The 24689-nt window shown below is 38.5% G+C and overlaps 1 protein-coding gene across 1 annotated transcript in view; it reads right to left on the reverse strand.

The window, feature by feature from the left end:
- Positions 1 to 211: 211 nt before the first annotated feature.
- L2HGDH (L-2-hydroxyglutarate dehydrogenase) overlaps positions 212 to 24689 on the reverse strand; it is a gene marked incomplete at its 3' end in the record, with an annotated part of 35783 nt that continues 11305 nt past the window's right edge. Inside the window, exons 5-10 of the mRNA XM_084241024.1 lie at positions 17335 to 17497; positions 15923 to 15957; positions 9767 to 9934; positions 8056 to 8213; positions 6689 to 6820; positions 212 to 407 (exon numbers count right to left, since the gene is read on the reverse strand). Of these exons, the coding sequence (XP_084097150.1) occupies positions 212 to 407; positions 6689 to 6820; positions 8056 to 8213; positions 9767 to 9934; positions 15923 to 15957; positions 17335 to 17497 (852 nt within the window). The remainder of the gene's footprint in view (positions 408 to 6688; positions 6821 to 8055; positions 8214 to 9766; positions 9935 to 15922; positions 15958 to 17334; positions 17498 to 24689) is intronic.

The following is a 24689-nucleotide window of genomic DNA, read 5'->3' on the forward strand; positions in this document are numbered from 1 at the left end:
TAACTTTTCATTCACAAAGTAAAAGAGCATGAACTTTTAAAAAGTCATTATTTCTATATTACATTATTTTAACAATTCAGTGATTAACTAAATGACGTACCTAAAAATGAAGTTTTCAAACAATTTCTCATATTAAAATAAAGAATGCAATTAGTACACTCTTGTTGCTGAAAGTAGAAATTAAAAATGCATACCTAATTTCTTTCATTATTTATAATTTAAATCTTTGCTGCACTTCATCTACAATCATTCCAGAAATTGCAAGGGAAGAAGTAGCAGCAGGGGAAGGTGCATTTCTCACATGAAGAATACGATTTCCAATATCCCCAACTCCTCCATCAAATACAAAGTCTTCTACCAGGTTTCCATTTCTATCCAGGGCTTGGGCTCTTACACCAGCTGGACCTCTGCAAAAACAAAATAGTCGTTAACTTACTGGAAGAGAGAGGACACTTTACAAGTCAGTGGTTTTAAAGCATTTCAAAGCAGTATTTTTCTAAACGCACAATTATGTGGCAGCACAATAGGTTTGTGTTGCACTAAAGGCTGTGAACTGTGGTCTATCAGACTTATATCCTTAGTTTAGAGCATAATGTCTTCAACATAGCAGTGCAATAAATGCTCATTAAATGAACTCACAATGGATAAGGGAGTTACAAATACTTGTTCTTTTCCAAAGTAGCACCACCCTCAAGACCAAGACATAATTCCTTCATGCTTCCTAGTGCCAATAGGAATATATTTTTCTAGACTTTCTTAGCCCTTCAGGAGTCCCTGGACTTACACAGGGGTCTCAGTTCTAACTTTCTACCTTTTAAAGAACCAACGCCTCATTTCATAGTTCCCTATGGTGGAGGACTACTAATGCATTAGCGGTAGGCATGGTGTGAAAACATACATTTGAAGAGGTTTGAACCTATTCCCTTGTAAACTAAGGTTACCTCAATAAAAAAAGTTTTTAATTAAAACAGTCTTTAATATTGTATATCTTGTTTTGTATAGATACATGAGTTTATACAACTGCTAAAATTTATTGGACACTAAGATCTTTATATTTATTGTATGTAAATTACATATTAAAAAAATAAAACTCAGTTATATTTATAACAAAGTCAGCAAATTCTCACTGCTCTCCAGGACAGCATCACCACCAACTCCTCTTAGGACGTAGGTTTTCAATTTCCTCTTTGCTTTTGCTCCCCGGATACTCCTTATAGTCTTACATTCTCAGCAATATGTATTTCAAAGGGTTTAGTTATATTTCCTCCAGTCTCCTAGTATTTTGTACTACTGTGAGAATTACTGAATTTTCTAGACTATTGATTCTCAACCGAGGGAGATTTTGCCCCTTAAAGGACATCTGGCAATGTCTGGAGACATTTTTGGTTGTCATAATTAGGGGAATACCACTGGCATCTAGTAGAGGCTGGGCATGCTGCTAAAAATCCTGGACAGTGTCTCACAACTAAGAATTAAGTGGCCCCAAATGTCAGTAGTGCCAAGGGTAAGAAATCCTGATCTAGATGCTCATTATTGCAGGAATGTTTGTCTTTAACATAACATTTGCATTTCACAATGACATAGCACAGTCTCTAGCTTTCACTCATGATGAAAACATATTGTCTAAAAAATTCTCTAGAGTCCTCAAATAAGGCATTTTTCAAAATGAACTATTAGAAAAAGAAGGAATCTTGACATACATATCTTCATCTTTTATATCCTTACAATACTAACGATACAGATTGCTATTTACCAAATAAAAATTAATTACAGAACAAATCAAAGGATGTTAGAACTAAAATTAAAAATTTATATAGGGCCTCTCCTGGTGGCACAGTGGTTGAATGCTGAGCTGCGAAGCTGCCCGCAGCCTCTGCAACAGCGGTTTGATCCCCGGCCACTGGCAAGAGTCCCACTGCAACAGATCTCTCCTGCAGTGCCCACTGCTCCCGTCAGCAGTGTATTTCGTCAGTCTGCCTGTTCTGTTCCCTGCTCTGGCTCTGGTGAATTCTCTCACCCTCCCGCACTTCTGACTATACCCAGTGCTTGTATAAATAAATAAATAAATCTTTAAAAAAAAAAAAAACTATATAAAATAAAAAATAGGTAAAGTGAAAAAAATAATAAAATTAAGAATCTTAGAGGTCACCATTTAACAATGAGAAGTTTGAATACTAAATGCATATATCTGACAGATTATAAGTTTACATTTCAATCTAACATTCACCAGTACTGTATTGCCCAAAATGTTCTAGCTAGGCAATGGGAAGTCAAGCAAAGAAAAAGTCAATCAAAAAATGTTTGGTTGTGCATGACCTTCTGGTGGTTATTGCAATTTAAGATCACCATCCTGGGAAAAACATCCCACTAAAAGTGTTGCTTCAGTTTTCTTTTACTATCTAGAACTGCTTACTATGCTCTGCTTTAGTATTAATGATAGAGTATTTGTTGTTTTACTACACTGGGTTATAAGATGAAGGAGACCAGACAACACCTGGGCTTCAAACTATGGGAAAGTCTACTGATATTATTTTATTATTTAATATTTCAGACATATGCCAAGGTAGAGAGAATAACATAATGAACACCCATTTTCTTTTTTTTTTTTTTAAGTTTCTTGGTTTTTTTTTTTTTTTTAATAGAGGCATGTTTTATTTATTTATTTATTTGTTTGTTTGTTTGTTTTTGTTTATACATGCACTGGGTACAGTCAGAAGCGCAGGAGGGTGAGAGAATTCACCAGAGCCAGAGCGGGGAGCAGAGCAGGCAGAAGGACCGAAGTACACTGCTGAGGGGAGCAGCGGGCGGCAGGACAGGTCTGCGCGCCATGTGGGGCCCTCCTCTGGTGGTGGCCGGGGAGCAGCTAGGGATGGAACCGGTGCCACAGAGGCTGCGGGCAGCTTCGCAACCCAGCGCTCAACCGCTGTGCCACCAGGGAGGCCCCATTTTCTTTTTTTTTTTAATTTAAATTGTATTTTTATATTCCCCATACAATTATAACCCCCTTATTTTGACCCCAAGCCATCCTTTCCCCGCCCCCCCAACCCCCATAGAGTGTCTCTGGTTCATAGTTGTTTGTTGATTTTGGTATTTTCTTTCTTATAGTTATTCTTTTTCCTGGTCCCTTATTTAAGTTTTCTAGATTCCTGCTATGAGTGAGACCATCCGGTATTTTTCTTTTTCTTTCTGGCTTATTTTGCTGAGCATTTCCCTTCCAGCTCCATCCATGTTGCTGCAAATTGCATGTGTTTATCTTTTTTGAATGCTGAGTAATATTCCATGGTGTATATGTACCACATCTTCTTGATCCTGTCATCTATTTTTGGGCATTTGGGTTGTTTCCAAAGCATAGCTATTGTAAATAGTGCTGCCATAAACATAGGGGTGCAGGTGCTCTTTGGAATTGATGTGTCTGTGCCCTTTGGGTAAATACCTAGGAGTGGAATTGCTGGATCATATGGAAGCTCTATGTTTAGTAGGTCCAGAAATCTCCACACAGCTCTCCATAGTGGCTGGACCAGTTTGCACTCCCACCAACAGTGCAGGAGAGTTCCTTTTTCTCCACAACCTCGCCAACATTTGTTGTTGCTAGTTTTTTTAGTATGTGCCATTCTCACTGGTGTAAGATGGTAATTCATTATAGTTTTGATTTGCATTTCCCTGATTACAAGTGATGTTGAACATTTTTTCATATGCCTGTTGGCCATTTGCATTTCCTCTTCAGAGAAGTTTCTTTTTAGCTCTTCTGCCCATTTTTTGACTGGATTATTTTCTTTGGTTTTGTTGAGTCTCATCAGCTCTTTGTAGATTTTTGTGATCAGTCCTTTATCATTAGTGTTGTGTGCAAAAATGTTCTCCCAGTCGGTGGGGTTTCTCTTTGTTTTGGTTATTGTCTCTTTTGCTGTGCAGAAGCTCTTTAATTTGATGTAGTCCCAGCTGTTTATCTTTGCCTTCACTATCACTGCTTTGGTGATGTCTGTAAAGATGTCTTTGATGTGCATATCATGGAGTGTTTTGCCTATATTTCCTTCTATGCATTTTATGGTTTCAGGTCTTATGTCTAGTTCTTTAATCCATTTTGAGTTGGTTTTGTGCATGGTGTTAGGTAGTAGTCAAGCTTCATTCTTTTGCATGTAGCGACCCAGTTTTCCCAGCACCATTTATTGAACAAACTTTCTTTGCTCCAATGCATAGTTTTTGCTCCTTTGTCAAAGATTAGTTGACCATAAATCTGTGGGTTTATTTCTGGATTTTCTATTCGATTCCATTGGTCTGTGTGAACACCCATTTTCTTACTAAACAGTTTAAGAAATAAAGTAGTACAGATGTGATAGAAGCCCCTGTGGAACTTTCTGGACCCCATTCCCTTCTCTCCCCAGTAGTAACCAACTTCTAAATTTGGTGTTTATCATTCCCATGCTTCTTTTCATGTACACATTTCATGTGCAAATCATAACAACATATGGCACTATTTAAACTTAATATACCGTATCTTCAACAACTTTGTTTCTACTACTTTTTGTTGCTAAATACAAAAAAATTCCTGCAATTGATAGGTACAGGAATCAAGGGAAGGAATGAATGGAATTGCTGAATGTGTTCAACTTTATCTCCAAAGAGAAACTCATCTGTGATTGGGTTGAATTTGTTTCCAAGTGCACCTGCCTACAATGCCTTGTTCCCTTTTCTATGGCAACTGGTGAAACTCGCAACTAATTTCACATCCTTATGCCCAGAGACAAGAGTGTTGACCAAAACCCACAAGGCCCAGGTCCAGGTATACTATATGAAATCCATAAGTCTAAAGAGTTTTTCTCTGGCTTTTATGAAAGGCTGGTCATTATGTCAGGATAGTGAATTTAATGCAACTGTTTATACACAGACTTCACCATGCCCCCCTAGTGTGTTTTCCAAGGACTATTAATAACAGTAACAGAAACCAGATTTAATCAATCTGTTTTCAGTTATAAAACATAATAAGCTTATAAAGCAAACCACCTAAAAAGTAAAAGCCTTTCAGGCAAGTGAAAGAAAAATGTCTGGGTATTTTTATTCCTTCCATTTCAGAAGGCGAGCAGAGGGGTGAGAGAGATAAGAGAAACATTAGCTGTGTTGAATGGTTCTTCTAAGGATTCGAAGAGGTTGACCTGGGAATGACACATTAGAGTCAGATTCAGACCAGGATGCCCCCTAAGGGAGACAGCTGGCATGATTATTGCTTTCCTCCAGCAGTCAAGTCTACTGACATTTTACACCAGGCAAACTCAGCAGCTGTTACTGAGGAGACACTTTGTCCCTAGAGATTCATGGAAAGATGGACACATGGAGAGAGAATACCTAAGAGTACACTGCTAATCAGGCCCAAGAAATGTCTTGTTCAGGGGGAAAACAAAGTGAGCATCCTAAAAATATCACCAAAGAGAAAAGAAAAATGGTTTTGTGTGATACTTAGGATAATCTACATATCAAGTCCAGAAGTCTTTAATTATAGGAGAAAAAAAAATTATGTTATCCTGCTTTTGCTCCAAACCTAAGCAAGGGCTTAGACTGATTATTACCATGCCAATTCCCACTCTGTCCTTCAGGTAGAGTCCCTGAGTGTGTAGGACGAGAAAGAATGAAATAGGTAGAGAAGAAGTAAGGTAAGAGTCTAGGTATTGGACAGTGTTTCTTTCTTTTCTTTTTAAAAAAGATTTATTTATTTATTTTTACATAGAAGAACTGCAGGGGGTAAGAGGATTCATCCTGACAGAGTGAGGAGCAGAACAGGCAGATTTACTGAAATACACTGCTGAGGGAACAGCAGGTAAACAGGTGAGATCTGTTGTACCATATATGGGTTAGCTCCCTGGCCAGGGATCAAACTCAGGTGGTAGTGGTGGTAGCACTGATAATTAACCCCTAGGCCACTAGGAAGGCCCTGGATAGTGTTTCTAAAAGGTTTTGAGAGTAAATCAAAATATAATATTTTAATGTGTTTATTGCCTATTTTTTAACATGGTAAGCAATAATCTTACACAAAATTAAAGTCAAAAGGTTTTTGAATTGGGCCTCCCTGGTGACACAAGGGGTTAAAGACGCAGCACTATAAAGCTATCTGCAGCCACTGCAGCACGAGTTCGATCCCCGGCCAGGGAGCTACCCACATGGCGCAGCAGACCTCTCCTGGCTCACCCACTGCTCCCCTCAGCAAGTATTTCAGTCAATCTGCCCGTTCTGTTCCCCTCTGTCTCTGGTGAATCCTCTCACCCCCCCCCCCACACCTCTGGCCTGTACCCCAGTTCTTATATGCATAAATAAATAAATCTTTTTTTAAAAAAGGCTTTAGAATCACAAGAGTAATTGCCCAGGGAGAATTAAAACATCTCAGGCAATATGTTTTTATCATGAGCAAGATAGCTAGACACAAAGGTAAAGGTGGTATCACAATAGAGCTGCAGTTTCTTGCTTTAAGGTAGTATAGATAATTATAAATGGACTTAGTTCCCGTACCGTGGGTCAGGATACATTAATTTCCAATACATGCATCACAAAGCAAACTCAGCAACTTGTTGGGAAAGAGAGAGCACCCAGATTCCAGTGGATTCACTGACCAACTGAGAAAGTGTGCTTATGAATCACCAGGTCAGTACCACCTCCCAAATTTTAGGTCATGACTGGATTTACAATCAGTATAGCTTTTCCTTACCTAACTATATCACTGATAGTGATTTCAGGAATAAACTTTCGTAGGTGCTTCACTGTTTCACTGAGAAAGCAGGCTTTATACATTTCATTAACTCCATAGGAGAAATTCTGGAATATCAGTTTAGTACAGCCACTGAAAGTAAAGGGGAAAAAAATTCTTTATGAAGAAAGGAAGTCTTTAGTACTACAAAAAATCTTTACAACCATTAGATTGGTTTTGTTTGTTTGATGGCATCCCAGAAATCTAGGCAAAGTTAGAAAAACTATGCATTAAAAGGAAATCAACTCATGGTCAAAATAAGAATAAAACTTCAGATTTCTAGGGAATATTCTTCCAAAGTGTGAATTTATAAAATATGCTAACAACAAGGCTTTTAAATGCAAATATTACATGCATCAAAAAGGCATTAACAGAGCTTTAAGTCAGATCATTAAACAAGTAGAAAATCTACCCTACTTTTATTAAGTCAATTGAAGGTAACATACTCTCAAGTAAGACACTGAAAAGCCTATGTGTGTATGTAAATATTTATAAAAATATATTTATAAAAATATAAATAAAATATAAATCTTATAGAAATATAAATATGAATTTATATTTATAAAAATATAAATATGTGAATTTTATAAAATATAAACATATAAAACATATATTTATATGTTTATAAATGTTTGTGAAAATACAAATTTATGTATTTATATATAAATACATATATTTATACATAAATACATCTATTTATAAGCACACATGCTGGGAAGCTCCATCATAAACCTATTTCAGAGTCTGTGGTGGGTAAAGCTCAAACAGAGCTTAAAAAGCTTTAGTGGTTTTGATGTGAAACCCTCTGGAAAGCAACACTTCTAAAAGGACCAGTGAAATACCACATTGACTTATTTCTTATATAGTAAAGAATTTACTTCCCACCTCAAAATAGTATCATTTAGTTTTCCACAAAAAATTTTGGATATCAGTGATTTCTCCAGTAGTTTCCAAATAATGGTGACTGGCTTGAAATGGTCTCATCAAGGTATCATCTACTGATTTTGAGAGAAATTTCTGCTTTTTTCCTAAACTCAACCTGAAGGCTACCAAAACAAGACTTGAATCATCAAATGTATGGCTGGCTTTTGGTCATGTTCTTTTTTAACCATGACATCACCCTGGTTTATAAGAATTTTCTTGAAGTAGTTACAACATTATGTTTATTCTACAAAGCTCTTAATTTATATTAATAAAAATATCAATACACCAATCACAAATATAAGGATTTACCCAGTAAGTAGAATATCAATAAAGATTCAATTTCCCATGATAAAAATATAAGCAAATAAAATCATTTTTTCCTTTAAACAAGTAAAAGTTATTACCTCTTGATAATTATATCCATAACATCTCTGGCACTGAAGTCAAAGGGTTTGTAGCCCTCCCGTTTAAAGGCAAGAATTGCATTAGGCCCTAGCCAAATACTGCCATCCATCCTGGGTGTGAAGTGAACTCCTAGGAAAGGAAACCGGGTATCTGGGACCTATGGATTTTATACAGTAAAAAACTATTAGCCCTATTATATATCACTTTATTATAGATGCAAACATTCAACTGGTAATATAAACAATTTCTCCTCATTGATTTAATTTGCATTACTTTTGATCTGTACTCAGTTGAGTTTTTTTTTTTTTTTAGAAAGTAACATTTTTTAAAAATTTATGTACGCATACAAAAACTGGGGTGTAGGCCAGAGGTAACAGGGGTGAGAGGATTCACCAGAGACAGAATGGGGAGCAGAACAGGCAGATCTACTGAAATACGCTGCTGAGGGAAGCAGCAGGTGAGACAGGAGAGGTCTGCTGTGCCATGTGGATTAGCTCCCTGGCTGGGGATCAAACTTATGCCTCAGTGGCTGGTGATAGCTTGATAGCACTGAGATTTTAACATCTGCACCACCAGGGAGGCCCATCAGTTCAATTTTTAATTGTTCTATACCACTGCCTAGAAATGACATGAGGAAACACTGCTGTTATAGGCACAATGCACATGGCCTCCCCTCTCCCTCTTTCTGGAGAAAGAAAAAAAAGGAAAGAACTATTCTAGCTCAGATTATTCCCTACCCTATCCCCACTTTCCTCTTACCCCCAACTAGGAATGTATATAGTTGGCAAGTAAAATCAGAGTCACCAGAAAAAATATACATCAACAGCACAGATTTTTTGTAAAGGTTGAAGCTGATGACACTGATGTTTTGACAAAGTCAAAAACATTAAATAGCTGGATACTGGTAGTTTTATCTGGTTTAACCTAGTAGGTTCCAGACAAATGAATAAACTCTTCATTTAAATGGCTCTGTCTTCTATATCATGAAACTACAAAGTGGCCACATCCCCTTTTTTTCCACATAAAGATAGTGAACTGAGAAAGAGGGCTGATATCTGGGCATGCTACCAGGGAAAGTTCTCTATGAGTGGTCCCTTTACCAAAAAGGAGGAAGAATCTGGTTCTTTCTTGATTTGGCCCTCCCATGGTGCACTGATGCTTTCTGGAGACATGTACTTGTGGGCTGTTAATTATAATTTAATGACTTAATATCAGAATAAAGATTCAGGGAATTAACCACAAGAAAAATAGCAAAAAGGGTTATACAAAAACATACTCAAAATCTCTCTAGGGCCTCCCCGGTGGCGCAGGGGTTGAGCGCTGGGTTGTGAAGCTGCCCGCGGACTCTGCGGCGCCAGTTCGATCCCCGGCTGCTCCCCGGCCACTGGAGGAGGGTCCCACATGGTGCGCAGACCTCTCCTGCCGCCCGCTGCTCCCCTCAGCAGTGTACTTCGGTCCTTCTGCCTGCTCTGCTCCCCGCTCTGGCTCTGGTGAATTTTCTCACCCTCCCGTGCTTCTGACTGTACCCATTGCATGTATAAACAAAAACAAACAAACAAATAAAATAAATAAATAAATAACATGCCAACATGCCTCTATAAAATACAAAAAAAAATCTCTCTTACTTCTGACCCCTGGAAAATATTTTCCTTCACTCCCCATCCACAACTATCTAGAGAAGGGTGAAAAGGCAAAGGTATTGTTACCTACCGGATAAATATTTCCTTTTACAAGATAGCATTTTTCTGGCTTCAAGAGCAGATAATCTCCCCGGAATGGTACAATACGAGGATCAGGACTGCAGCCACTCAATTCTGAAATACGGTCCGAGTAAAGTCCTGCACATGTCACGACATACTGACATCGAACTTCAGCTCCCTAGAGTAACAGAAACCAATGATATATATGAAGGAAAGAAGAGCAGAATATGTCACTGAGGGCAAGTCAGATGATAGAAAAGACAATAAGGGTACAGAAGTGAATTTTTTATTTTCTTTAAAAGAGGAAATTAATGCATGTATCAGCAAAATAAAGTCCTTAGTATCTAAATGGCAGCTAGAAATTCAGGGTTGTGGAACGCAAGAATATGACACCTTAAATTTTGTAATTTAAGTTAAGAGACATAACGGTTGACCTAGCAAGAATACTTAAACTTTACACACACACAGACACACACACAAACACAAATACAGTTATTTCACTGAGACCTAGCATGGAACTTCTTAACTACTTGTTGCATGAAGAAGTAAGCCTCATTCAGAAGGTTCCTACCAACTTTGTTTCCTCTGTATTTCAGACAGTTTTCTATCACCTGTTACTCTCAGGTTGCTTCACACTCAATGATCTCACTCAATTCCAACTGTAACCCACCTATCAACCAATTCCTCCTTCCTGATCAATATCTAAACTTTTGCAAACTGAGGCTAATTTAGAAACCCCATTCATTCAAACCTCATTTACTGAGAGCAGCACACACTATTGTCCAGGCTGTAACGTTTTCCCATACATTTTATTTTATGATTAAAATCTGCATATGTTCAGCTTCACCCTGACTAGCAGAACTCTCCAATTTGCCACATTATTTCCTAGGTGGTTTCATATAACTCCCGTTCACCACTGCACTCTAAGATTTATTTATTTATTTATTTATTTATTTATTTATTTATTTATACATACATACATACATACATACATACATACAAGCACTGGGTACAGTCAGAAGCACAGGAGGGCGAGAGAATTCACCAGAGCCAGAGCAGGGAGCAGAGCAGGCAGAAGGACCGAAGTACACTGCTGAGGGGAGCAGCGGGCGGCAGGAGAGGTCTGTGCGCCATGTAGGACCCTCGCCTGTGGCCAGGGATCAAACCAGCATTGCAGAGGGTGCGGGCAGCTTCGCAACCCAGCGCTCAAACGCTGCGCCACCGGGGAGGCCCCACCACTGCACTCTAATCCCCATCTCTGCTTTTTGTATCACAAACCACTAGCAATCCTAGCTCCAGGTAATTTCTTGTTCCTAAATCTCCCTCCTCCCTGACCTGTTTCTGAAGCTGCAGGGTTCTCATCTATTTCAAGGTTCTGAGTTTGCAGCCCCTCTTTGCAGCCTTATTCTACCTATGTATGCATCCTACTTTTCTTTTAATCTAATAAAAACATAAACTTGATAAACTGACCCCAAACTTTAAATTACGTTATTTAAGATAATATGATTTTAAATTACATTGTTTAGTTACATTAAAGGAAAATGTCAAGTGAAAGGCAACAAATATAACAACTGTGGGTGACCAATATATCCCATTGGTATCTTCCATCACATGATGCCATACTCCAGAGAAAATGTCCCTTAGATGAAGGCAGGGGAAGAAATAGCTATTTAATCCTTCTTTGAAAGGAAACCTGCTTGCTCTGTCATTTAGGCCCAGTATATCTGATGGTAACCAAAATGTCTATGGCAGATAGTGACGGGTTTTTTTTTTAAGCCTTATTTATTTATTTAAGATTTATTTTACACAAGAACTGGGGTACAGGCCAGAGGCACAGGAGGGTGAGAGGATTCACCAGAGATGGGGGCGAGCGGGGGGTGCAGAACAGGCAGAAGACCAAAAACACTACTGAGGGGAGCAGCGGGCGAGATGGGAGAGGTCTGTTGTACTATGTGGGTATCTCCCTGGCTGGCTGGGAATAGAACCCACACTGCAAAGGCTGCAGTTTCACAGCGCTATGCTCAAACCTCTGCACCACCCAGGGAGGCCCCAGATAGTGATTTTTTTTTTAAAGATTTATTTTATATTTATTTATACAAGCACTGGGTACAGTCAGAAGCATGGGAGGGTGAGAGAATTCACCAGAGCCAGAGCGGGGAATAGAACAGGCAGACTGACGAGAAATACACTGCTAAGGGGAGCAGCAGGCGCGGCGGGAGAAGTCTATGCCCCATGTGGGACCCTTGCCGGCGGCCAGGGATCTAACTGGCACTGCAGAGGCTGCGGGCAGCTTCACAGTCCAGCGCTCAACTGCTGCGCCACCAGAGGAAGCCCAGATAGTGATGTTTTATGGGGATTTTGGTAGGCAGATTCCTATAGGTGAATTACAGCACAGAATTTTAGGATTCTGGAGGGAAGTTATACTTTTGAGAAAGTGCTTCTGGCTTTGACTCAATACTTGACCATAGGTCACCAAGTTACCATGTGAACTACCCACTATTAAGTGAGGATTGTCTGACTCACCAAGCCACAAAATTGGGTGTGCAGCGCAGCACTCAGTTATCAAGAGGAAGTAGAATATACAAAATCAGGGTCGTACAGGTTCTGCTGTCACACATAAATTGTAGAAGGCAAGTAGCTCAAATTACCATTATTCCTACTCCTGCTAAATTACCCACTCCACCTCAACCTGCTCCTATGGCCCCATGAAAAGCTATCTATTCTATCTACTCTAGTGTACTTGAAAGTGAAGTTATAGCACCGGAACCCACAAAGGAGTGACCCTGAAGGACTGTAGTGAAGATAAATCTTTCCAGAGGGAAGAACTTTGAATGTCATGCCTAGATGTTTACCTTACCCAAAAGGAAAGAGGCCAGAAGTATGGAGCTACATGCTTCATGTGCTATGATTAATGGCTTGGCTTGATAGTCAGGAAATGGAACTGTGGAGTAAAGGTATATGATTGAACTTGTGCACACAGATTCATAGAGCAAAGATACTGGGTTCTAAATGTATGCTCAATGACTAACCTCAGCAGAGGACAATTTTAATAATTCATAGACAAGATGACCTGCTCTGTGGATATTAGTTAGCCTCTTTCTTCCAGAACCCCAACCTTACTCAATGGCTTCATGAACTGAATGTTTATGGCAGCAAGAATGCAGGTAATAAATGAGTTCAGCAATATGGACTTATTCATCACAGTTGATCTCCCTTATAGCCTCTGCTGATTGCTCAAGCTGCCCATAGCAGAGACCAACAGAGTCACTGATATGGTTTCTGACCACTTTAATCATAGAAAAGACAGCAGTTAGTCCGCGTTGAAACAGACAACTGCTCTGGATAAGATTTTTCTTTCCTGCCCAAAACACTCCTGCTAAAACCACCATGTGTGGACGTACAGAATGCCTTATTCACCGTTGAAATAAATAGTCCATATATTACCTATTTCTTTATCCCCATTGTTACAGACTAAATTGTGCTCCCATTCTCCCCAGTTCATGTGTTGAAGCTTTAACTCCAAATATAACTATATTTGAAGATACAGGAATTAGGAAGGTAATTAAGGTTAAATGAGATGAGAATAGTGGGGCCCTGATCTGATAGGACTGATCATCTTATAAAAAAGAGTAAGAGAGACACCGGTGATTGCTTTTTCTCTCTCTGCACATGTACATGCAGAAATGAGAACATGCAAGAAAGCAGCCATCTACAAAGAAAAGTCTCACCAGAAACCAACCCTGTTGGCACCTGGTCTCTGACTTCTAGCCTCCAGAACTATAAATAAATAATTATCTGCTGTTTTTCATCTGGTTGGTGGTATTCTGTTAAGGTAGTCTGAGAAGACTAATACACTCATCTCTACCAGTTTTCCATTACCTAACATAGGGCTTCTCAACTTCAATACCATTTGGAACACATAAACTTCAATACAGATAAACTTCAATACCACTTGAAACAGATAAACTTTTGCCGGAGCCTGTCCACCTTTTTGTAGGATGTTTAACAGCATTCCTGGTGTTCCCCCTCTAAATGTCAGTAGCACGTCTCCCTCTACCAGTTATAACAACCAAAAATGTGTCCATATACTGCCAAATGTCTCCAAAATTGCCTCTGGTTGAGAACTACTTAAATACTGGTTAGTCTTATATCTTTGATCTTAAAGGGAAGGTGTAACTCAGAAAAGAAATATCATTCAAAGATGGGTAAAGTGGATTTCCAATATATTTTTTGTAGAGTTCCTAAGTCTTCAGTTGTATGAGGGGATAGCTGCATCTTGTAGGTAGGAGCATAATTTTACTATTGTCTTTATTGGATAAGTGTTGTTAAGAAGGATATTAAAAAGATGCCAAACTGAAAAGGCGTGGACTACAAGGGTTTTTACTGTGTCTATTTGGTTAAGCTGAGAATTAGGCTTGACAAAATCTCCTTCCCTGTATAGTTCCAACTTAAAGTTGACCAAAACAGGAACTGCATACAAGTTGGCAGGAAGTGAAGCAGCAGACACTATTCTTTAAAGGTCATTCCAGTCCAATGTGGTGATAAACACCCACTACCAAGTGAATTACTTGGTATCCATATCCAGCTCTATATCCAGCACTGCTTTCCAATTTCTGATCTTACTAATCAAAAGCTACTGCAGCTTACTACCTGGGTATAGACAGAAGCAAGTACTCCCTTTATGAACCTCTTGTTTGTAGCCCACTTCAGCAGCTAGACACATGTGGCTTCTCAGATTATTTGGTGATGTTAACAACTCCCCTTCTGAACCTTTGTTTCTCCAATTATGTAAGACCTAATTGCTATTACAAATCCTACAACACTCATTAATACTCTGCTCCCATGATTGAACTCAGTTGATTCAGTGAACATACAGTGAATACAATGCTTCTATGTTATTTCACAGTTCTTATTTTAGACTACGTGAAGTTGAAGGAAGGCATTCCATTTCCTCTGCATAATCTGCCCTTTCCCTAAGTTTTACTAATTGGTAGAAAGTTAGCAGTCTATGCAGATAAGTAGGCAGAACAATAAAATATCTATCAGTTTTGCCTTAAAGTTAAGCACTCTAAGTGGTTATAATCCTACCCTTCACTGGCAAATCACTTTATGAAGACACTTTCAAGTTGAAACCCTTCTTAGAATGAAAGCTATTGTGATGCTCTCAAAGAATTTCTCTCAGAATAACTTTTATGTTAGCCAAATTTCATTCAATGACATAAAACAGAGCAGTATGGTTAACTCAACTTTTTAAGAAAGGAAAGGGGATGAAATTAGACAATTTTTGCTTAAGAATCTTTACCTTTGTAGCTGATGAGACTCAACAACAACAAAGAAAATAATCCAGTCAAAAAATGGGCAGAAGAGCTTAAAAGAAACTTCTCTGAAGAGGAAATGCAAATGGCCAACAGGCATATGAAAAAATGTTCAACATCACTTGTAATCAGGGAAATGCAAATCAAAACTACCATGAGATACCATCTTACACCAGTGAGAATGGCACATATTAAAAAAACTAGCAACAACAAATGTTGGCGAGGGTGTGGAGAAAAAGGAACTCTTCTGCACTGTTGGTGGGAGTGCAAACTGGTCCAACCACTGTGGAAAGCTGTGTGGAGATTTCTGGACCTACTAAACATAGAGCTTCCATATGATCCAGCAATTCCACTCCTAGGTATTTACCCAAAGGACACAGAAACATCAATTCCAAAGAACACCTGCACCCCTATGTTTATAGCAGCACTGTTTACAATAGCTAAGCTTTGGAAACAACCCAAATGCCCAAAAATAGATGACTGGATCAAGAAGATGTGGTACATATATACCATGGAATATTACTCAGCATTCAAAAAAGATAAACACATGCAATTTGCTGCAACATGGATGGCGCTGGAAGGGATCATGCTCAGCGAAATAAGCCAAAAAGAAAAAGAAAAATACCGGATGGTCTCACTCATAGCAGGAATCTAGAAAACTTAAATAAGGGACCAGGAAAATGAATAACTATAAGAAAGTGAAAATCAAAATCAACAAAAAACTATGAACCAGAGACACTTTTAGGGGGGCGGGGGCGGGAGGGGAGGGATTGGGGTCAGAATGGGGGCCTGCAATTGTATGGGGAATATAACAATAAAATTTATAAAAAAAAAAAAAAAAGAATCTTTACCTTTGTATTCCTTATAACAATTGGATATTTCATGCCTGGAAAAAAAAATAATTAAAGATATATTTTTAGTAAAATAAGGTCTACATTATTTTAAATGTTATACTCATTAAATTAAAGATTTTCTTCGGTCATAATCATAATTGCACCCCAATTTTCATTTGAAACTTTTTACCATGTAGCAAGATTAAACTAGCTCATACTTGAAAATTATTTTTAGCTGATTGTCTCATAATTCACTTAATCTATACTTATAAACCATTCTCCACCTCAGCTCCTACATAGGAAGTCTCAATTTTTCTCTGAACTACAATCCTGAAAACCATGATACAAAATGTATCCTCATAAATTAGTATGTTATCTTTCCACAGGACTAATGTAATGATGTGAGAAACCTTCTTGTCCAGTGTTGGTTACCTGAGTCCACGTGAAATCTTAGGTGTGTGGGAAGCAAAAGTTACCACAACACAAAAACTTCCAATAATAAACCAGCAGTTTATAAAATTAGTTCCCAAGCAGACACATGGGATCTCAAAGTCTTATCAACTATATGTACAGCAAGTAAAGAATACAACTACCTATATCATAAAGTTGATTTATATTATGCTACCTACCTATCACTATCTTAACTACTTAGCATTTTTGCTCATTATTTTAGAATTTAAAGGGCACTGGGAGAATGACTCAGATGGCCCAGATCTTAAAAACTTGAGCACAACTCTTTCTCCTTCAAATATTCCAACAGCAAATAGAAAGCTTACAAGTCATTCATTTGGTTTTTTAAAGAGATGCCAAAGCAAAACAAACCAAATTTTAAGTGTCATCTATAATGTGTGTGTGTGTGTGTGTGTGGAATGGGTTGGGAGTTGGGGAGTGAGGGGTTGATGCTCAGAATGGTCAAGTTATGCCCTATTCACTAAAATTGAGTGGTGCTTGCATTTTTTTGTTATGTTTTGTTTTGTTTTTTTGTGGGACCCTCGCCGGTGGCCAGGGATTGAACTGGCACTGCAGAGGCTGCGGGCAACCTCGCAACCCAGCGCTTAACTGCTGCACCATCAGGGGAGGCCCGGTGCTTGCATTTTTAATAAGACTTGCCAAGGGATTCTGACTCTAACCTGCAAGATAAGGAAGTATTTGGGGGTTAATTTTTCCATAAACAGTCTTGGCAGTTCAGGTTTTTAGGACCAGCCAGAAGTATCCCATCATGAACCAGTTCTATCTGTTAAAAACCCTCCAGAAGTCTTAGTTCTCCCAGGTACAATCAATTCCTTGTTCCTTCTGCACCTGCTTCCATTTCTATGCCCTACTCTAAACTCACTCCTGGTGGCATCTACCAGCTCTATCCCACACAAAACAGTTCCAAGTTTCCGTAGAAAGCAATACAAGTATTCAAAAGAAAAACTAGGATGGCTTACCATCTTCACTTCTTGAAGGACTTTCTTTGGCCATTTCAATTCCTTTTACTTCAAAATTGGTCAAGACAGAGCCACCTGCTTCTTGGAAGTCCTGGGCAAATGACAAAGCCACCTGCTGATAGTCCACAATGCCAGTATATGGGCAGTCAATAGCCATTAGACCCTGGAATAGGATTATGAAAAAGTCAAAACAATTCAATTCAGTACTGTTAGTACTTACATACATCGAGTACATATTTCAAGATTGAGTATATGTTCAATATTTTTTTACTGATTATTTTGAGGGGTAACACACATTCTTCTCTCTTGGCAAAAGTCTGATAGTCTTGCAGAAAAATAAAAAATAGTTTGGCCCATTAAGTACCTGAAGTTGATTGTGAGTACATACATAACATGTATAAGTGATAAAGGAAAAAATACTAATTAAATAAGAAAACCCCTCTAATCAGGAAACAATTCTCTTCCTTAGAGGAGTGAATCTGCCCGTCTTTTTCAGTTGTCACAGTGAGCTTTTCAGTTTCATCCCTCACCATATCTGACTCCGATTCATGTCTAATTCTGAGTCAAATTCTGTATCACCAAACAATTATGTTTCAAATACACTCCAATAAGATTTTCCCAGTAGTATACCTTATGTCATCTACAATCAGCAAGAACTCACAGATGTTCTAGTTATTCACAAAATTTGCAGAGCATTGATTTGATTTGCTGCAGATTCTATCTTTAACACTACAGATATTGAAGATTTTATGAGAAATTAAATTAATCTCTTAAGATTATATGAGAAATTAACACACTGAGTTTTCTGTGTTATGTTGCTACATTGTTTTATTTTTGCCACTCAAAACATATATAAATTCATATTTATTTTAATTTTTTGGAATAAATGTTGAATGTGACATTGGCATTTCCTAATTCTGAAGAAAAGGATAAAATCATATTTTCATACACTTAGTATTTACTACAGTTCGATGAATCCCTGGAAATAGCACCATTTTCTGTTGCCTTATTGTATATACAAGGATATCAGTTCTCTCAATCAATTTTCCCTTAGAGAGTAACCTATTGTAATTCCCAAGATAACTAATGCCCAGAAGTAGAAAGCAACAGCTAAATGCTTGTTTGGCCAACACAACATTGTTGTCATTATAATTTCGTCATTACAGTATCTGATAATATTATTTTAAATCTTTCTTTCTTATGTTCACTGCCTTACCTCTACCTCAATACATTTACCTGCTTAGCCTTTAAGAGCTTTTTACTTTGCCATCCATCCCTGACCAGTGCTTCCAAATGATCAGATCATATTAAGGGTAAAGGCTCAGAAAATACCCAATAATCTCTCCACAAACTGAAAGCAATATTTACCAAATGTCACCATCTTCTTGACAGTCTTGCTTTAAGAATATGAGTGCAAGACCTCTCCTGCCGCCCGCTGCTCCCCTCAGCAGTGTACTTCGGTCCTTCTGCCTGCTCTGCTCCCCGCTCTGGCTCTGGTGAATTCTCTCACCCTCCCATGCTTCTGACTGTACCCAGTGCATGTATAAACAAGCAAAACAAACAAACAAATAAATAAATAAACATGCCTCTACTAAAAAAAAAAAAAAAAAGAATATGAGTGCATTTATGAAGCATAGGAAATTATTTCTTCTATTTTAATATAGTAGATACATGTAAGATCCTATATTAGACCTCACATTGCCTGAAAATCCCTAATTTTACGTGTCAATAGCTATAATTCAACTTCAATCTATAAATAGAACTTATGTACAATAAACCCGCAAGCTACTTAGGATAATACTTAGAGTTTAGTCACAAAAACATCTTTTCCTAGCTAGAAGGGATCATGCTCAGCAAAATAAGTCAGAAAGAAAAAGAAAAATACCGGATGGTCTCACTCATAGCAGGAATTCAGAAAACCTAAATAAGAGACCAGGAAAAAAGACTAATCAATGCAAAATAATAATCAAAATCAATAAGCAACTATAAACCAGAGACACACTATGGAGTGGGGGGATTAGGGAGGGGCAGGGAGAGGAAGGACTAGAGTCAAAATAACGGAGGGGGGTGGTGCAATTGTATGGGGAATATAACCAAAATGAAAATGCATACATTGTACAAAGATGAAAAATGATGTAAGAATTATATAAAAATAAAATATTTAAAAAGTCTTTTTCTAGCATAAAACTATGTGATAAATCACATAGTTATTAAATGTGTTATTAAAGAAGAATAAAAACATGTTATAAAAATGTTTCATATCAGGGGCCTCCCTGGTGGCGCAAGGGGTTAAGCACTGCACTATGAAGCAAACCGCAACCTCTGCAACTCGAGTTGGATCCCCAGCCAGCCAGGGGGCAACCCACATGGCAAAACTGACCTCTCCTGACTTGACTACTACTCCCCTCAGCAGTGTATTTCAGTCAGTCTGCCTGTTCTGTTCCCCACTCTGTCTCTGGTAAGAGACACCTCCCTGCATCTCTGGCCTGTGCCCCAGCTCTTGTATGCATAAATAAGTAAATCTTCAATGGTTATTTGAAATACGAAATGTTCTCATTATTCATCTCATTAACCAGAACAATGCCTGACACACAGATGGCACTCAAATATTTATTTACTGAATGAAATAGCTTTTGAGGTCTACTCTCCCCTCTAGACATTTTTTCCCCCTCTAGACTTTCCTCCTTTTTTTTTCCCTTTGTAGTCTTAGCTTTGCCCTTTCCCATGATATCTTGGCATGTCCCAACATATACATGTAAGTTGGAGGGAAGGTGGGGTGAGTCACTGCTGTCAAGCACTACAATGCTCTAACCCAAATTGGGGTTACTGGACAGGCTGTCCATGTCTATTACCTAGAAGGCTGTGCATTCACTGTCCAGATTAAGCAGATCAGAGCTTGAGATTTGAGGTCATGGCAGCTCAGGTGGCTGGAAAAGGACCAGGCAAGCAGGAAAGGGTAAGAAGGGAAATGGAAATCACTCAGGAGGATAGGTGAAAAGGAAGACAGAAGAACAGAAGAACATCTGGCTGACCCATCGTTGAAGAGAAGGTAGATAGATCAGCCCAGCTAAGGACAGAAGAAACAGGATTTGCCCAGAAAGAGGGTTGTCCACAGCTATCTTCCAAAGCCAAAGTTTAGAGGCAGTTTAAAATTTCCCAGATGCTCCCCCTGAGGGTACTTAATCCTCTTCTTAAAGTGACCTGGTCCAAGAAGTCCATTAAAGTGGCCCTGAGAACTTTTTTACTTTCTAGAGGGCTTGGCAGAAAGAGAAGTGACTCTGTACCATGGAAATTTTGCCCATCATTCCTAGCAGTGGTGGTGAGATCAGGGGAGAAGGGAAAATTTAATCAAGACACCTTTATGAAATAATCTGACTACATGTTCCACGATATATTGCAACCCTTAAATACATCTAGGCATTGATCATTACAAGGTGACATCACATAAAGTAGATAATTTCTGTGGGAGGCTTCCAAAAAATGCTGGATACACCTCTTATTACACTACTTACTCATCTTTCAAGTGTGGCTCTCTCTGAGAAGTCTTTCCTAAACTCTCAGTCTAAGCTAAAAGTGTTCCATTACATTGGTACAATACAGAGTATTCTATGTAAATACTCATCACTGTATTAAAATTATATCTTTGGTTACACTCTAACTTCCTTTGGGTTGATGAGCAGTCCTAACACAGTGGTTGGTTCATAGTAAAGGAAAAATGTTGGTGGAAGTGAACAGAAAAAATATCAGCTCTGAGTCAGATCTGGGGGCGGGGGACTCTTTAGAAGCTGTGTGATCCAGGGAAAGTAACTTAACCAGTTTCTTCATTTATAAGACACACAAATATGTGGAGATACATAATTTGACTATCTATGTCCTTATCTACCTCATTCTCAGATCTGTGAGGCTCACATGATTACGTGTAGAGAACAGCATGCAGACTTCCAAGGTACAAAAAGTTGGTCTGTGTTTTTAAAGCATGATATAAAGAATCATGAGTTCCTATTCTTATATCTTTTTTTATAAAGATTTATTTATTTATGCATACAAGAGCTGGGGTATAGGCCAGAGGTGCGGGGGGTGGAGTGAGAGGATTCACCAGAGAGAGAGTGGGGAAAAGAACAGGCAGATTGAGCGAAGTACCCTGCTGAGGGGAGCAGCGGGAGAGTCAGGAGAGGTCTGCTGCACCATGTGGGCTGTTCCCTGGCTGGCTGGGGATCGAACTCATGCTGCAAAGGTTGCTGATAGCTTCATAGGATGCATCTTAACCCCTTGTGCCACCAGGGAGGCCCTCATATCTTTTTGAAGTCCCTGAAAAAGATAATCAAGAGACTACAACTGTTCTAGTTGATTTGCCAGAATCTTTCAAATGCCCCAAATTTCAGTGCCATCACAAAACGAGTACTCCCATTTTTCAAACTTCACAATTAATATTCTTTTCACATCAAGACCAAGTCTACAGTGGGGTCAGGAGTACCTATAATCTTTTCTTTTTTTTTTTGCATCAAAGTTCAAAACTAATCTAAGTTTTCATTAGTAAATAAAATTGAAACACGTGTATTATACCAATGTAAGCACTCTTTTTTTTTTTTATAGAGGCATGTTTTATTTATTTTATTATTTGTTTGTTTGTTTTGTTTATACATGCACTGGGTACAGTCAGAAGCGCGGGAGGGTGAGAGAATTCACCAGAGCCAGAGCAGGGAGCAGAGCAGGCAGAAGGACCGAAGTACACTGCTGAGGGGAGCAGCGGGCGGCAGGAGAGGTCTGTGCGCCATGTGGGACCCTCTTCCGGTGGCCGGGGAGCAGCCGGGGATCGAACTGGCGCTGCAGAGGCTGCGGGCAGCTTCACAACCCAGCACTCAACCACTGCGCCACCCGGGAGGCCCGTAAGCACTCTTTTTAAAGATTATAACTTGTTTTGTTTTCAAATGTCAAGGTAATACTTCATTCAATAGATCAGTGAGACTTTGAAATCTTAGTTTCACCACCAAATTCCATAAAACTACATTAAAACTATAAAACAAGCACAGGTTTAGTGCATTTTCAGTGCATTTCAGCACTCAACAATTTTTTGAAAAGCAATGTGAAGCGATGGCAAATGGAATTATTGTTTTTTAGTGGACTGGACTTTTTTTATTTTTTTTATTTTTTTAAAGATTTATTTATTTATTATTGATACAAGCACTGGGTACAGTCAGAAGCGAGGGAGGATGAGAGAATTCACCAGAGCCAGAGCAGGGAGCAGAGCAGGCAGAAGGACCAAAGCACACTGCTGAGGGGAGCAGCGGGCGGCAGGAGAGGTCTGCGCGCCATGTGGTACCCTCCTCCGGTGGCCGGGGAGCAGCCGGGGATCGAACTGGCGCTGCAGAGGCTGCGGGCAGCTTCACAACCCAGCGCTCAACCGCTGCGCCACCGGGGAGGCCCAGACTGGACTTTTTTTAGAGCAACTTTCACAGCAAAATTAAGTAGAAGGTACAGGGATTTTCCATGTATGTTCCACCCCCACATATTTATAGCCTCCTAATTTCTTTACTTTAATACTAATATTTTTTCCCTTGAAGTATGGCATTAGTCTAAACAACCAGTTCTGCTATAAACTGAATTGTCTGTGTGCCCCTAAAATTCATATGTTGAAAGATAATCCCCAGTGTAATGGCATTTGTAATGGCCTTTGAAAAATGATATGGATAGTCTTCATGAATGAGATTAGCACCCCTAAAAAGGAGACTTCAAAGAGCTCCCTCATCCCTTCTGCCATGTGGTTGTCTATGAAGAAACAAATGGACCTTCACTAGATATCGAATCTGCCAGATCTTGACCTCAGGCATCTAGCCTCCAGAAATGAGAGTAGCAAATGTTTTTCATTTATAAGTTACCTAGTTTAAGGTACTTTGTTACAGCAGTCTGAACTAAGACAGGCTCTGCATGGATTATTCACAGCACTGGTTTTATGATCTCATAGGATTTCTCTACCATATTTTTAAACAGCCAATTTTACTCTGTAGAGGAATTGATATAGGGAATATACAGAATAAAATAATGAATTACAAGCAAAACTTTATGAAAGGAGGAAAAATAAACCAAGAGGAAAAGAACAAACATAATCAAGTATCCCTAATTATCTAAATAGATATTCTGAAAAGTTGACAAATCTTTCAAACAAAACCAATTTGAATGTACAAAAATTAGTGAAATAAGTACATAATAACATCTACCACTCTTAAGGATTACTATATGTTGGATGGATATCTTACACATATTATTTCACTTAATTCTCAGAAAAACCTCAATTTTACAGAAGAGGATTCTGAGAGTTGGAAAAATTATAACATACTCAAGGTCAACAGTTGTTTAAGAGGCAGGTTGGAGAACCAAACTTATGTCTGTCTGACTTCATAGTCACGTTATGTAGTTCACCTTATGTCAGTAAAATAAAATAAAGGACAATATATTAAAATTTCCTGAATTCCATGGAAATTACTAATCTATAATATAAAAATTATCAGATATTCTTAAAGCAACTATAAGTGGCATTGATGGTATAATAGTGAGCATAGATGCCTTTCAAAAGTAAATATAAATGGTTATGGTCTCCATCTCAAAGCTCCCCCATGTCTCATCTCAATTGTACTCTATGTACCAGAATTTGATTACCTTTCTTGATTTAGTACATTTTTCATGTCATTATCCTTCTCAAATCCTTCAGTGATTCCCTACTGTTAAGATTAGGGGTTGGCCAAATGCCCCAAAATAGATGACTGGATCAAGAAGATGTGGTACATATACATCGTGGAATATTACTCAGCCATCAAAAAAGATAAACTCATGCAATTTGTAGCAACATGGATGGAGCTGGAAGGGATCATGCTCAGCGAAATAAGCCAGAAAGAAAAAGAAAAATAGTGGATGGTCTCACTCATAGCAGGAATCTAGAAAACCTAAATAAGGAACCAGGAAAAAGACTATAATAAAGTAAAAATCAAAATCAACAAGCAACTATAAACCAGAGACACACTACGGGGGAGAGGGGAGGGAAGAAGGATTAGGGTCAAAATAAGGGGGGTGGGAATTATAGGGGGAATATAACCAAGATGAAAATGCATACCTTGTGCAAAAATGAAAAATGATGTAAAAATACATAAAACAAAATATTAAAAAAAATTTGCCCATAAAAAAAAAAAAAAAAGATTAGGGGTTGGAAAGCTGTTCTGTAAAAAGTCAGATAGTAAATATTTTTGTCTATTATTATCTCTGTTGCAACTACTTGTTTTGGCTGTTTGGTATAAAAGCAGCCATAAACAACATATAAGTGAATAAGCGTGGTTGTATTCCAATAAAACTGTATTATGGACACT

Source organism: Talpa europaea (genome assembly GCF_964194135.1).
Source record: "Talpa europaea genome assembly, chromosome: 8".
In the NCBI taxonomy this organism is placed as follows: Eukaryota; Metazoa; Chordata; class Mammalia; order Eulipotyphla; family Talpidae; genus Talpa; species Talpa europaea.